Raw genomic sequence first — 15,000 nt, 5'->3', positions numbered from 1 at the left:
AATCAATACTACATAATAGTTATTCATAAGCAACGTCATAATCAGAGCTACGTGTCTCGTGAAAAAGAAACACATCGTCATAATATTACATAAATATTCATACGCAATAATTATCATGATAAAAATCTTACAGTCTTCTTTTTCTTCCTTTCTCTCTTCTCCTCCCCCCCCCCTCCCCAGCTGTCTCGGTCCCCCCACCCTCTCTTTCTCTCTCTCTGACCCACACCATTCTCTCTCTCTGTCTGTCTCTCTGTGTCCCTGTGCCCACCCCTTTCTCTCTCTCTCTCTCTCTCTCTCTGTGCCCACCCCCTTCTCCCTCCACCCTCTCTGTCCCACCTCCTTCTCTCTCTCCCTCTCTGCCCCCCTTCTCTCTGTCTCCCTCTCCCTCTCTCTCCCTCTCTCTGTATCTCACTGGCCACCCCCTTCTCCCTCCACCCTCTCTGCCCCACCTTCTTCTCTCTCTCTCCCTCTCTGTCTCCCTTTCTCTCTGCCCCCCTTCTCTCTGTCTCCTTCTCTCTCCCTCTCTCTCTGTGCCCACCCCCTTCTCCCTCCACCCTCTCTTTCCCCCTCCCTCTCTCTCTGTCTGACTCTGCCCACCCCCTTCTCCCTCCACCCTCTCTGCCCCACCCCTCTCTCTTTCCCCCTCCCTCTCTCTCTCTCTGTCTGACTGCCCACCCCCTTCTCCCTCCACCCTCTCTTTCCCCCTCCCTCTCTCTCTGTCTGACTCTGCCCACTCCCCCCACCCTCTCTGCCCCACCCCTCTCTCTCCCTCTCTCTGTCTCTGTGCCCACCCCCTTCTCCCTCCACACTCTGCCCCACCCCCTTCTCTCTCTCTCCCTCTCTTTCTCTGTGCCCCCCATTCTCCCTCCACCCTCTCTCCCCCCCCCCCCCTTCTCTCTCTCTCTCCCTCTGTCTCCCTTTCTCTCTGCCCCCCTTCTCTCTGTCTCCCTCTCCCTCTCTTTCCCTCTCTCTGTATCTCACTGGCCACCCCCTTCTCCCTCCACCCTCTCTGCCCCACCTCCTTCTCTCTCTCCCTCTCTGTCTCCCTTTCTCTCTGCCCCCCCCCCCCTCTCTCTGTCTCCCTCTCTTTCCCTCTCTCTGTGCCCACCCCCTTCTCCCTCCACCCTCTCTGCCCCACCCCTCTCTCTTTCCCCCTCCCTCTCTGTCTCTGCCTCTCTCTCTGTCTGACTGCCCACCCCCTTCTCCCTCCACCCTCTCTGCCCCACCCCTCTCTCTTTCCCCCTCCCTCTCTGTCTCTGCCTCTCTCTCTGTCTGACTGCCCACCCCCTTCTCCCTCCACCCTCTCTGCCCCACCCCTCTCTCTTTCCCCCTCCCTCTCTGTCTCTCCCTCTCTCTCTGTCTGACTGCCCACCCCCTTCTCCCTCCACCCTCTCTGCCCCACCCCTCTCTCTTTCCCCCTCCCTCTCTCTCTCTCTCTGTGTCTGACCCTGCCCACTCCCCCCACCCTCTCTGCCCCACCCCTCTCTCTCTGTGTGTCTCTGTGCCCACCCCCTTCTCCCTCCACACTCTGCCCCACCCCCTTCTCTCTCTCCCTCTCTTTCTCTGTGCCCCCCATTCTCCCTCCACCCTCTCTGCCCCACCCCTCTCTCCCCCCTTCTCTCTCTCTCCCTCTCTCTCTGTGCCCACCCCCTTCTCTCTCTCCCTCTCTCTCTCTCTCGCCATTTCTTTGTTTCCTTGTTCAGTTACGTCCATCTATCACTCTTTCACAAAAATGGCAGGCAACGTTTTTATACATTTACTTTTTGATAGTTAAAAAAAACAAAAAAAACAAATAGTGTCCATGGTGCCAATCTTTGGCAAGTGCACGCTTCTTCTGATATGGTCATAATCACATCAAACATCCTGCTAAAAAAAAAACAACCACCATAACACACACACACACACACACACACACACACACACACACACACGCACCCACGCACACACCCACCCAAAACAACAACAAACCCAAACAGGAAATATCTCTGTCTCTTTGTCTCTCTGCCTCTGTCTGTCTGTCTTTCCCTCTCTCGAACAGTTTAAGACGTATTCATCTTGTCTAGAATCTATTATTGTAAAAAAAAAAAAAAAAAAAAAAAAAAATATATATATCGCATTATATTGTCATTACTCTTCATAAAAATCTTTTATAAATATCAAAATAACTACCATTCTAATCATAGACAATGTAGCTAACTGTATATAATAATATATAGTGTCAATCGCGTCATGATAATATTCTGTACATTGAAGAAATAGAAGAAGAAGGAGAAGAAGAAAGAAAGAAAGAAAAAATAAAGAAGACTCAACTCCTCACCGCTCTCCCCCCCCACACACACAGAGTACACACACACACACACACACACACACACAACCCCACCACACATACACACACAACACACACCCTGTCATTCAACAACTCTCTGGCAGGCAGTTCAAATCAATAATAAACAAACACCACCCTAAAACACCACCACAACAATCATCCGCTTTCAACGTCGACTAAAGGATGAGGAGAAGAAGAAGAAGAAGAAGAAGAAGAAGAAGAAGGAGGAGGAGGAGGAGGACAACAAGAACAACAACAACAACAACAACACACACACACACACACACACACAGACCTTCCCCCCTCGCACACACACAACACACACACACACACATACACGCACACACACATACACACACAATCAATCAATCAATCAACTCTTTGGCAGGCAGTTCAAGTCAATAATAAACAAACAAACACCACCAAAACCACCACCACCACCAACCACCACAACAATCATCAGCTCTCAACGCCGACGGAAGGATGATGATGATGACGACGATGATGATGAAGAGGAGGAGGAGGAGGAGGAGGCGAAGCACAAGACCGAGACACGAGCAGACACCAGCAAGCACACCAGCAAAGTCCACCAGCACGTCCGCACAGCCACGCCCACACCCCCACTGCTACCCTCTCCCCCCTCCACCCCGCCACCTCCCACAACCGTAGGGTCCTCAGCGTCAGCGGCAGGATTTCCGGGGGCGGAATCAGCAGCAGAAGGAGGAGAAGGGTGAGGAGGAGGAGGAGGAGGGTTGGTGGTGGTGGGGGGTAAGGAAGAGTCCTCCAAAGAAGTCCTACCACTGATGTTGTTTGTGGTGGTGGGCGGGTGTTTATCCAGCAGGGGAGTTCTTCTTGTGGGCCCTCCTGCCCAACCGGAGGCACTCCTTTGTTTGATGTCTTTGGCATCGTCGTCGTCGTTGTTGTTGTCGTTGTTCAAATCCACCATCACCAACACGTCTTCTTCTTCTTCTTCTTCTTTGTTGGAGCGGGGCGGTGTTCGGGCAGAAGTTTCTTCCCAACCCCCTTCGGGAGAAGTTTCACCCACCGGACGAAAACCTCTACTTCCCCCTCCTCCTCCTCCTCCTCCTCCCTTCTTCTTCTTTGTCCCGGGTTCTGCAGTGATGCTTACGTCCCCGTCACCACCACCAGCACCAGCACCATCACCACCATCACCACCACCACCCACTACGCTACCGTGGATGCCGAGACCGTCACCGCTGAAAAACACTTCATCCTCGTCATCGGTGACGTCAGGAGGGGTTCTGGTTCTGGTGGTGCTGGTGGTGGTGGAGAGGCCAAGGTTGTCTCCCTCACCTGGCGACAAAGAGACATGATGACAGTGAGGAAGGGCTTCAGGGGCAGGCTGGGTTGTGCTGCGAGGCAGAGAGCTGCGATGTGCTGCTTTGCCACTTTTGTGTTGTGCTGCTGTGTTGTGCTGCTGTGTTGTGTTGTGTGGTGCTGCGTTTAGTCGTGTGGTGCTGTTGTGTTGTGTTGTGTTTAGTTGTGTGGTGCTGTTGTGTTGTGTTGTGTTTAGTTGTGTGGTGCTGTTGTGTTGTGTTGTGTTGTTCTGCGTTTAGTCGTGTGCTGTGTTGTGTTGTGTTGTGTTGTGCTGCGTTTAGTCGTGTGGTGCTGCTGTGTTGTGTTGTGTTGTGTTTAGTTGTGTGGTGCTGCTGTGTTGTGTTGTGTTGTGTTGTGTTTAGTTGTGTGGTGCTGCTGTGTTGTGTTGTGTTGTATTGTGTTGTGCTGCGTTTAGTCGTGTGGTGCTGTTGTGTTGTGGTGTGTTGTGTTTAGTTGTGTGGTGCTGTTGTGTTGTGTTGTGTTGTGCTGTTGTGTTGTGTTGTGTGATGCTGTTGTGTTGTGCTGTTGTGTTGTGTTTAGTTGTGTGATGCTGTTGTGTTGTGTTGTGTTGTGTTGTGTTTAGTTGTGTGATGCTGTTGTGTTGTGTTGTGTTGTGTTTAGTTGTGTGATGCTGTTGTGGTGTGGTGTGTTGTGTTTAGTTGTGTGATGCTGTTGTGGTGTGTTGTGTTGTGTTGTGTTTAGTTGTGTGGTGCTGTTGTGTTGTGTTTAGTTGTGTGGTGCTGTTGTGTTGTGTTGTGTTGTGTTGTGTTTAGTTGTGTGGTGCTGTTGTGTTGTGTTGTGTTGTGTTGTGTTTAGTTGTGTGGTGCTGCTGTGCTGTGTTGTGTTGTGTTGTGTTTAGTTGTGTGGTGCTGTTGTGCTGTGTTGTGTTGTGTTGTGTTTAGTTGTGTGGTGCTGTTGTGTTGTGCTGTGTTGTGTTGTGTTTAGTTGTGTGGTGCTGTTGTGTTGTGCTGTGTTGTGTTGTGTTTAGTTGTGTGGTGCTGTTGTGCTGTGTTGTGTTGTGTTGTGTTTAGTTGTGTGGTGCTGTTGTGTTGTGCTGTGTTGTGTTGTGTTTAGTTGTGTGGTGCTGTTGTGCTGTGTTGTGCTGTGTTGTGTTTAGTTGTGTGATGCTGTTGTGCTGTGTTGTGTTGTGTTGTGTTTAGTTGTGTGGTGCTGTTGTGTTGTGTTGTGTTTAGTTGTGTGGTGCTGTTGTGCTGTGTTGTGTTGTGTTGTGTTTAGTTGTGTGGTGCTGTTGTGTTGTGTTGTGTTTAGTTGTGTGGTGCTGTTGTGTTGTGTTGTGTTTAGTTGTGTGGTGCTGTTGTGTTGTGTTGTGTTTAGTTGTGTGGTGCTGCTGTGTTGTGTTTAGTTGTGTGGTGCTGTTGTGCTGTGTTGTGTTGTGTTTAGTTGTGTGGTGCTGTTGTGCTGTGTTGTGTTTAGTTGTGTGGTGCTGCTGTGTTGTGTTGTGTTGTGTTTAGTTGTGTGGTGCTGCTGTGTTGTGTTGTGTTGTGTTTAGTTGTGTGGTGCTGTTGTGTTGTGTTGTGTTTAGTTGTGTGGTGCTGCTGTGTTGTGTTGTGTTGTGTTTAGTTGTGTGGTGCTGCTGTGTTGTGTTGTGTTTAGTTGTGTGGTGCTGTTGTGTTGTGTTGTGTTGTGTTTAGTTGTGTGGTGCTGTTGTGTTGTGTTGTGTTGTGTTTAGTTGTGTGGTGCTGTGTTGTGTTGTGTTGTGTTGCGTTTAGTTGTGTGGTGCTGTGTTGTGTTGTGTTGTGTTGCGTTTAGTTGTGTGGTGCTGCTGTGTTGTGTTGTGTTGTGTTGCGTTTAGTTGTGTGGTGCTGTTGTGTTGTGTTGTGTTTAGTTGTGTGGTGCTGTTGTGTTGTGTTGTGTTGTGTTTAGTTGTGTGGTGCTGTTGTGTTGTGTTGTGTTGTGTTTAGTTGTGTGGTGCTGTTGTGTTGTGTTGTGTTTAGTTGTGTGGTGCTGTTGTGTTGTGTTGTGTTGTGTTTAGTTGTGTGGTGCTGTTGTGCTGTGTTGTGTTGTGTTGTGTTTAGTTGTGTGGTGCTGTGTTGTGTTGTGTTGTGTTGTGCTGTGTTGCATTCCGTTGCACTGCACTGTATGGTATGTTATGTTCCGAAATGTGCTGTGCTGTGCTGCGCTGTGCTGTGCTGCGCTGTGCTGTGCTGCGCTGTGCTGTGCTGTGCTGTGCTGTGCTGCGCTGTGCTGTGCTGTGTTGAGTCGTTTTTGTGTTACATTATATGGTATGGTATGCTCATGTTTTGCGTGGCGTCACTCTGAGCTGTGAAGTAATGTATCGCATTGTACTGTACAGTATGTTACAGTAATGTATCGCATTGTACTGTACAGTATGTTACAGTAATGTATCGCATTGTACTGTACAGTATGTTACAGTAATGTATCGCATTGTACTGTACAGTATGTTACAGTAATGTATCGCATTGTACTGTACAGTATGTTACAGTAATGTATCGCATTGTACTGTACAGTATGTTACAGTAATGTATCGCATTGTACTGTACAGTATGTTACAGTAATGTATCGCATTGTACTGTACAGTATGTTACAGTAATGTATCGCATTGTACTGTACAGTATGTTACAGTAATGTATCGCATTGTACTGTACAGTATGTTACAGTAATGTATCGCATTGTACTGTACAGTATGTTACAGTAATGTATCGCATTGTACTGTACAGTATGTTACAGTAATGTATCGCATTGTACTGTACAGTATGTTACAGTAATGTGTTGCATTGTACTGTACGGTATGTTACAGTAATGTGTTGCATTGTACTGTACGGTATGTTACAGTCATGTGTCGCATTATATGGTATTGTGTTGTGTTGCATTGTGTTGCATTGCTTTACATTTATTGTATTATACTATATTGTATTATACTGTATTGTATTGCATCGCACGAACGCAACACGCACCCCCCTCCCCTCCCCACCACATGCACAACACGCCCCCCCCCCCCCAGACAGACACTGCACAACATAACACAACACAACACACACACAAAAGCAAACATAAACACACACCCACACACAAATATAGGCACACACTCACACACACACACACACACACACACACACACACACACCACAACACACTCACAACACCCCCCGCCACCACCCCCTCTACACAGAAAGAACCAGTCAGATAAACCAAAGAGTCAAAACCTGTATGAATCTCACCAGGAACAGACGACGACGACGACGACGACGACGATGATGAAGACGACGACGACGACGAAGAGGAAGAGACACAGGGGTGTTCGGGGTCTGGGTGAGGCACCAGGAGGGGGAGGAGGGAGGGGGGACCCTCACCCCCCTCCGTCACCCCTCTCACCTGAATGGTCACGTGGTCCCCGCCCCGCAACCTCCCCAGTTCTGCGTGCGTTGTGCTCTGTGCAACAAGGAGGAAAGAAAGAAAGAAAGAAAAGAAAAGAAAAATAAATGAATGAATGAATGAATGAATGAATGAATAAATAAAAACAATAAATTAGATTAACATAAATACTTCATATTAGAATGAACGAAAAATAGATAAAAAGGAAAGCAACAAATAATTCAATAAAAAAAACAAATACTCCAATAAATAAAATCATAAATAAGCAAACAAATAAAATCATTGAAAAAAAAAAAGACAAATAAATAGATAATTCAATAAAATATTTCAATAAACAAAAAATAATGCTCCAATAAATAAACTAAACAAATAAATGAATAAACAAACAAGGGCGCACAAAATGTGTATGTGTATGTGTATGTGTATGTGTGTGCGTGCGTGTGCGTGTGCGTGTGTGCCTCTGCATGTCTTGATGTCATAGGTATGCATGACATACCTCCGTAATGCAGAAATCTGTTCATGTTTACTGGTGTGTGTTCAAGATTATTAACGTTTAATCATACTGATCATCATCACCATCGTCATCGTAGTCAAAGGTTAAAAATGATTTTAACGATCCAGTATCTCTGTTCTTCTTCTTTTTCCTTGACATCATCATCAATAACAACACTGTCATCATCATGACCCGCGTTCTTCTCTTCTTATTATCATTATCATCATTATCATCATTATTGTGATTGTTACTATTACGATCATCATCATCATCATCATCATCATCATCATCATCACTTTTCTTATTATTTTCACCATTATTGTTATCATCACCATCATCATGGTGGAGTGATGGCCTAGAGGTAACGCGTCCGCCTAGGAAGCGAGAGAATCTGAGTGCGCTGGTTCGAATCACGGCTCAGCCGCCGATATCTTCTCCCCCTCCACTAGACCTTGAGTGGTGGTCTGGACGCTAGTCATTCGGATGAGACGATAAACCGAGGCCCCGTGTGCAGCATGCACTTAGCGCACGTAAAAGAACCCACGGCAACAAAAGGGTTGTTCCTGGCAAAATTCTGTAGATTGAAAAATCCACTTCGATAGGAAAAACAAATAAAATATGCACGCAGGAAAAAATACAAAAAAATGGGTGGCGCTGTAGTGTAGCGACACGCTCTCCCTGGGGAGAGCAGCCCGAATTTCACACAGAGAAATCTGTTGTGATAAAAAGAAATACAAATACAAATACAAAAATCATGTATGCACGTGCAGGCCCCCGACACCACCCCCCCGAGCCCCCACAACCACCTTTCCCCCCCTCCCTCCCCAACGAAACTCCGTATCGGCGACACAGAGCACTGCCCCTGCAGAACAGGCAGCCAGAAAACAGAACATTTGCTGCAGTTCCCTGCCCGCTCCACCAAGCGCTCCGAGAGAAAACCTGGTCCAACCCAATCCCAGCGGCCCGGAAGCTCTACGGAGGACTGGAGCCGGGACCTGCGACGTACTGCCGCCTTCGTCGAGGAGACGGGGGAATCCATCTGATAAATGAACGAACGAGACTACAACTCCCTCAGCCCCCCCCCCCCCCACACACACACACATACCCCCACCCCAAAACTGACCCCCGGAACAGACAGACGTCGTGGCTCCGAAGTGTAGATGACAGTGGCTGCGGAGAATCCTCCTGGCTCAGTACGTCCCCACACCACCTCATACCGCTGAACCACGGAGGAGGAGGAGGAGGAGGAGGAGGAGGAGGTGGGGGCCAGCCAACGGACCACAGTCAGGCAGGCGGACGTTTCGGCGTGAAGGCCCTGTACCTCCCCTGGCGTGTCTGTGCGATGGAAGAAAGAATTAAAGGTAAGGTAAGGTAAGGTAAGGTGAGGTAAGGTAAGGTAAGGTAAGGTGGGTGGGTTTGTGTGATTGATAGTCACGTGCATTTTTTTTTTCTTTGCTATGGTCTGTTTGCCACTTAATTCTTTTTGTCGTGTTAGGTTCATATCATACACACACACACACACACACAAACATACAAAGCCACATACAGAGCCACAAACACACACTTATGCAACACATACACACTTACACAACACACACACACACACACTACACACACAGACAACCACACACAGAGCCCCCCACCCCCACCCCTACCCCCACTCCTCTCCCCCGACACACGCACACACACAAGACAACAACAGCATACAACAACAACAACACCGACGACGACGACGACGACAAAAAAGCTCTGAAGACTGTAAAAAAACCGCCCGCTCGAGATTAGTCTCTCTCACACAAACCCGATGTTCTCTGTCACACATATAATACCCGAGGTGTCCCTCACACACATACCCGACGCAGGTGTCCCCCTCACCTATACCCGTCCCTCACAACGATATGACCCTCACACCTACCCGGGGTGGCCTCTACACACATACCCGAGGTGTCCTTCACACATACCCGTCCCAAACACCAACCCGAGGTGTCCCTCACACACACACACACACACACACCCGGCCCTCACAACTACCAGATGGTGTCTCTCTCTCTCTCTCTCACACCTACCCCAAGATTTTCTCTCCTACATCTGTACTACCCGGGGTGTGCCCCCCACGTACATCACCTACCCCATGTTTCTCTCTCCCACACCTACCCGAAGTTCTCTCTACCCCACACCTATACTATTACCCGGGGTGTCCCTCCCGCCCACCCCGGTACCCCACCTACCCGATGTTTCTCTCTCACACACCTACCCGAAGTTCTCTCTACCCCACACCTATACTACTACCCGGGGTGTCCCTCCCCCCACCCCGATATACCAGCTACCCGAGGTTTCTCTCTCACCCACCTACCCGAAGTTCTCTCTACCCCACACCTATACTACTACCCGGGGTGTCCCTCCCCCCCCCACCCCGATATACCAGCTACCCGAGGTTTCTCTCTCACACACCTACCCGAAGTTCTCTCTACCCTACACCTATACTGCTACCCGGGGTGTCCCTCCCCCCAACCCGGTACACCACCTACCCGAGGATTCTCTCTCACACACCTACCCGAAGTTCTCTCTACCCCACACCTATACTGCTACCCGGGGTGTCCCTCCCCCCAACCCGGTACACCACCTACCCGAGGATTCTCTCTCACACACCTACCCCAAAGTTCTCTCTACCCCACACCTATACTACTACCCGGGGTGTGCCCCACACGGTACGCCACCTACCCGAGGTGTCTCTCTCTCTCACACACCTACCCCAAAGTTCCCTCTACCCCACACCTATACTACTACCCGGGGTGTCCCTCCCCCCACCCCGGTACACCAGCTACCCGAGGATTCTCTCTCACACACCTACCCCAAAGTTCCCTCTACCCCACACCTATAATACTACCCGGGGTGTCCCTCCCCCCAGCCCGGTACACCAGCTACCCGAGGATTCTCTCTCACACACCTACCCCGAAGTTCCCTCTACCCCACACCTATACTACTACCCGGGGTGTCCCTCCCCCCACCCCCCACCCCGATATACCAGCTACCCGAGGATTCTCTCTCACACACCTACCCGAAGTTCTCTCTACCCCACACCTATACTGCTACCCGGGGTGTCCCTCCCCCCCCCCCCCACCCCGATATACCAGCTACCCGAGGATTCTCTCTCACACACCTACCCGAAGTTCTCTCTACCCCACACCTATACTGCTACCCGGGGTGTCCCTCCCCCCAGCCCGGTACACCACCTACCCGAGGATTCTCTCTCACACACCTACCCGAAGTTCTCTCTACCCCACACCTATACTGCTACCCGGGGTGTCCCTCCCCCCAGCCCGGTACACCACCTACCCGAGGATTCTCTCTCACACACCTACCCGAAGTTCTCTCTACCCCACACCTATACTACTACCCGGGGTGTGCCCCCCACGGTACGCCACCTACCCGAGGTGTCTCTCTCTCTCACACACCTACCCCAAAGTTCCCTCTACCCCACACCTATAATACTACCCGGGGTGTCCCTCCCCCCCGACCCCCACCACACCCGGGTACACCACCTACCCGAGGTGCGGCACTCGGGGCCCTCCCCCCGCCGCACAGGGATGAGGTGGCAGGAGGGGGTGAGGAAGCTGGTCACGGTTGCCGCCCCTGTCCGCCCACGTGACCTGACGGCCTGCACGCGCACGGCGTACTCGCACTGCGGCCTCAGGTTGTAGAGCGTGAAGGATCGGGCCTGGGGAAATGATTGTATAGGTAATAATAAATAATAATAATAATAATGGTATCTATATAGGGCTGAATCTTGTGCAGAGACAAATCAAAGCGCTTTCGCACCAGTCAGTCATTCACACGCATGCATAACTCTAAAACTGTAGAAACTAAAGACAAGGAAGAGGCAGGCAAGGGAGGCTATTTTGGGAAGAGGTGGGTTTTTCAGGCCAGACTTGAAAGAGCTGAGTGTGGAGACTTGACGAAGCGAAAGAGGAAGTTCATTCCAATCGCAAGGTCCAGAGACAGAGAAAGAACGGCGGCCAACAGTCGAGTGTTTAAATCTGGGTATCCGAAGCCGATCGTAGTGAGCGAGATGGAGTGTAGAGGTCAGTGACAATGGTTAAATAGTAAAGAGTGGTAACTCTCTCCATTCACAAGGCACACAACTTCAAGTCAGTGCTGCTTACGCTGCCGACGACAATGGACAATGGATGTTTAGCACAAAATCGTGTCGTCCAGTTTGGCAACGATAAGAAAAAATACTACTACTATTACTTGTTCACTACTACTACCACTGCTGTTGTTGTTGCTGCTGCTACTGCTACTACTACCACTGCTGCTGCTGCTGCTGCTGCTGCTGCTGCTGCTGCTGGTATTACTACTACTGGTTTGATCATGATGATGATCTGATGATCATTATCATCACCATCACTGACACTGATAATAACAATGATAAATGATGATTAATAGTGATAATCATGATACGGAATTCAGGATACTTTATTATCAGTTAGTGATAAATGATGATTAAAAGCGATAATCATAATGATAACTGATCATGATAATAAGATTGATTAAAGTGATAATAATAAATGATAACAATAATAATGATGACAATGACAATAATGAAAACAACAAGAACATGAACAACAGGAATACTACTACTACTACTACTACTAATGATGATGATGATGATGACGATGATGATGATACCACTACTACTACTACTAATGATGATCATCATGAACAACAACACCATCATCACCACAACAATAATACTCATAATCGCACCAATAATACTCATAATCACAACAGCAAACAACATCAACAACAACAACAACAACAACAACAGCAAACAACAACATCCACAGGAGCTGGCAGGAGAGGCAAACGTTGATCATAATCAAACCAACTTGAACTTCCTCTTTCTCTCCGTCAGGTCTCCGCACTCAGCTCTTTCATGTCTGGTCTTAATTTAAAACCCACCTCTTTCCCCAAAACAGCCTCCCTTCCCTGCCTCTTCCTTGTCTTCAGTTGTTTTTTTTCTCTCCAGTTTTAGAATTATGCATGCATGCATGCGTGTGATTGACTGGTGCGAAAGCGCTTTGATTTGTCTCTGCACAAGATTCAGCGCTATATAAAAATAAATATAATAATAATAATAATCATAATGAAACAGAAGACAGGAATGGGAACTGGAAGCAAGGAGGGTGGGGGCGGGGGTGGGGCGTGGGGGTTGGGGGTGGAGGAAGGGGTTGGCGTGAGAGATGAGAGTGTAGGAGGGCGCCTGGGAGAACGTACGTCAATGACAATAATGTATTCAGTATAATTACGACTGTAGATTGTTGTTCTATCGTCAAGTTTGGCAACGACAGCAAAACACTACTACCACCACCACTAAAACTATACTGGGGTTGGGGGTGGGTGGGGGTGGACGTGTAGGGAGAGGGACCGGGGGGAGGGGTGGGGGTGTGGGGGTGTGGGCGGGCAACTCACGTGACTGGTGGCGGAGGTCTCTAATCTGGGGTGGGTCTTCCTGTGTTCGTTGCGGGCACACGTGTCGGCCTTCCAGTAGATCAGGTACTTGCGGGCATTTTTACCTGTCACAGTTGACTGATCGATTGATTGATATGGACACATAATTATACAGCACCTGTCCTCGGTCGGAGACCAAGCTCTAAGCGCTTTACAAACACGGGGTGAATTTACACATTTACACGCCAGGCTGCCTACCTGGGTAGAGCCGACTGACGGCTGCCATTGGGGCTCTCATCATTCGTTTCCTGTGTCATACAATCAGATTTCAGGCACGCACACATACACATACGCACTCGGACAAACACGTAACATTTAACATTTTAAGTGTATGACCGTTTTGTTTATTCACCCCGCCACGTAGGCAGCCATACTCCGTTTTCGGGGGTGTGCATGCTGTGTATGTTCTTGTTTCCATAACCCACCGAACGCTGACATGGATCACAGGATCTTTAACGTACGTATTTGATCCTCTGCGTGCGTATACACACGAAGGGGGTTCAGGCACTGGCAGGTCTGCACATGATATGTTGACGTGGGAGATGGGAAAAATCTCCACCCTTTACCCACCAGGCGCCGTTACCGAGATTCAAACCCGGGACCCTCAGATTGAAAGTCCAACGCTTTAACCATTCGGCTATTGCGCCCGTCACACGCCCAAGATCAATAAACACCAACAACCCCTCCAGTGCCTACCCCCTGGACAGAAATTTCCGCCCTTCCCCAGTGTGCAAAAAAAAGTGTTACTTTTTCGTTCGTGTCATTGTAGGAATTTTTTCTATCGCAAATTTATCACATTCATCTCAAATGGTCGTAACTGGGTAGGTAATTTATTTTCCTTTCAGAAAAGCATATGCTGGATATACTTTCTTTCAGTAGTTTGTATTTTGTATTTGTATTTCCTTTTATCACAACATATTTCTCTGTGTGAAATTTCGGGCTGCTCTCCCCAGGGACAGCGCATCGCTACACTACAGCGCCACCCATTTTTTCAGTTTTCCCTGCGTGCAGTTTTATTCGTTTTTCCTATCGGAGTGGATGTTTTCTACAGAATTTTGCCAAGAACAACCCTTTTGTTGCCGTGGGTTCTTTTACGTGCGCTAAGTGCATGCTGCACACGGGACCTCGGTTGATCGTCTCATCCGAATGACTAGCGTCCAGACCACCACTCTAGGTCTAGTGGAGGGGGGGTGGGGGGGGGGGGGGAAATATCGGCGGCTGAGCCGTGATTCGAACCAGCGCGCTCAGATTCTCTCGCTTCCTACGCGGACGCGTTACCTATACGAGGTCATCGCTCCATGTGCTGGAATTTTAAAAAAAAATTTTAAAAAAAAGAAAGGAGAAGAAATAATTATTATGTCCAGCCTCTGTGACTAAAGCATTCCTTGATAAACAGCTGTCACTGGGCATAGAATAGGCTCGGCACTGGAAGGGTCAAATCAAGCCACTTTGCTTGTACGTACCCCAGTCGACCGCAAAAAAAAGGGGGCCACTTCAAGAGCTGAATACCCGGTCAGTTTAAAAAAAAAAAAAAAAAAAAAGCAAGCTGATAAACAGCAACCGAAATTATGTTAAAAGGTACAGTCCACGTGAAATCTAAATCAAGTTAATAAATAGCCGAATGCGTAGAGCGTTGGACTTTCAATCTGAGGGTCTCGGGTTCGAACCTCGGTGACGGCACCTGGCCTGGTGGGTAAAGGGTGGGGAATTTTCCGACCTCCCAGGACAACATGATGTGCAGACCTGCTAGTGCCTGAACCCCCTTCGTGTGTATACGCACCCCCCCCCCCCCCCCCCCCCCCCCCACACCCCCCAACCTCCCGCCCCAACCCACTTTCGACGATATCAGTCTATGTGGAGATAACCCATGCCGTTAACTCTCCAAAGTAAAAACGATGGAGTTGTTTCCCTTAGCACTTGTACTCGTGAAGATCTGTTAATTAGGCTATACTACGCGTAAATTATTCTTCAGAACGAA

General features: G+C 48.8%; 1 protein-coding gene across 1 annotated transcript in view; it reads right to left on the bottom strand.

The window, feature by feature from the left end:
• Positions 1-15,000, bottom strand: part of LOC143275255 (anosmin-1-like) — a 99,985-nt gene that overhangs the window by 4,119 nt on the left and 80,866 nt on the right. Inside the window, exons 14-18 of the mRNA XM_076579231.1 lie at positions 12,984-13,087; positions 11,058-11,229; positions 8,635-8,846; positions 6,781-7,075; positions 3,521-3,640 (exon numbers count right to left, since the gene is read on the bottom strand). Of these exons, the coding sequence (XP_076435346.1) occupies positions 3,521-3,640; positions 6,781-7,075; positions 8,635-8,846; positions 11,058-11,229; positions 12,984-13,087 (903 nt within the window). The remainder of the gene's footprint in view (positions 1-3,520; positions 3,641-6,780; positions 7,076-8,634; positions 8,847-11,057; positions 11,230-12,983; positions 13,088-15,000) is intronic.

Source organism: Babylonia areolata, chromosome 30 (genome assembly GCF_041734735.1).
Source record: "Babylonia areolata isolate BAREFJ2019XMU chromosome 30, ASM4173473v1, whole genome shotgun sequence".
Lineage (NCBI taxonomy): Eukaryota > Metazoa > Mollusca > Gastropoda > Neogastropoda > Buccinidae > Babylonia > Babylonia areolata.
Note: the sequence above shows the minus strand (reverse complement) of the source record. Positions and strands in the feature narration are given on the sequence as shown.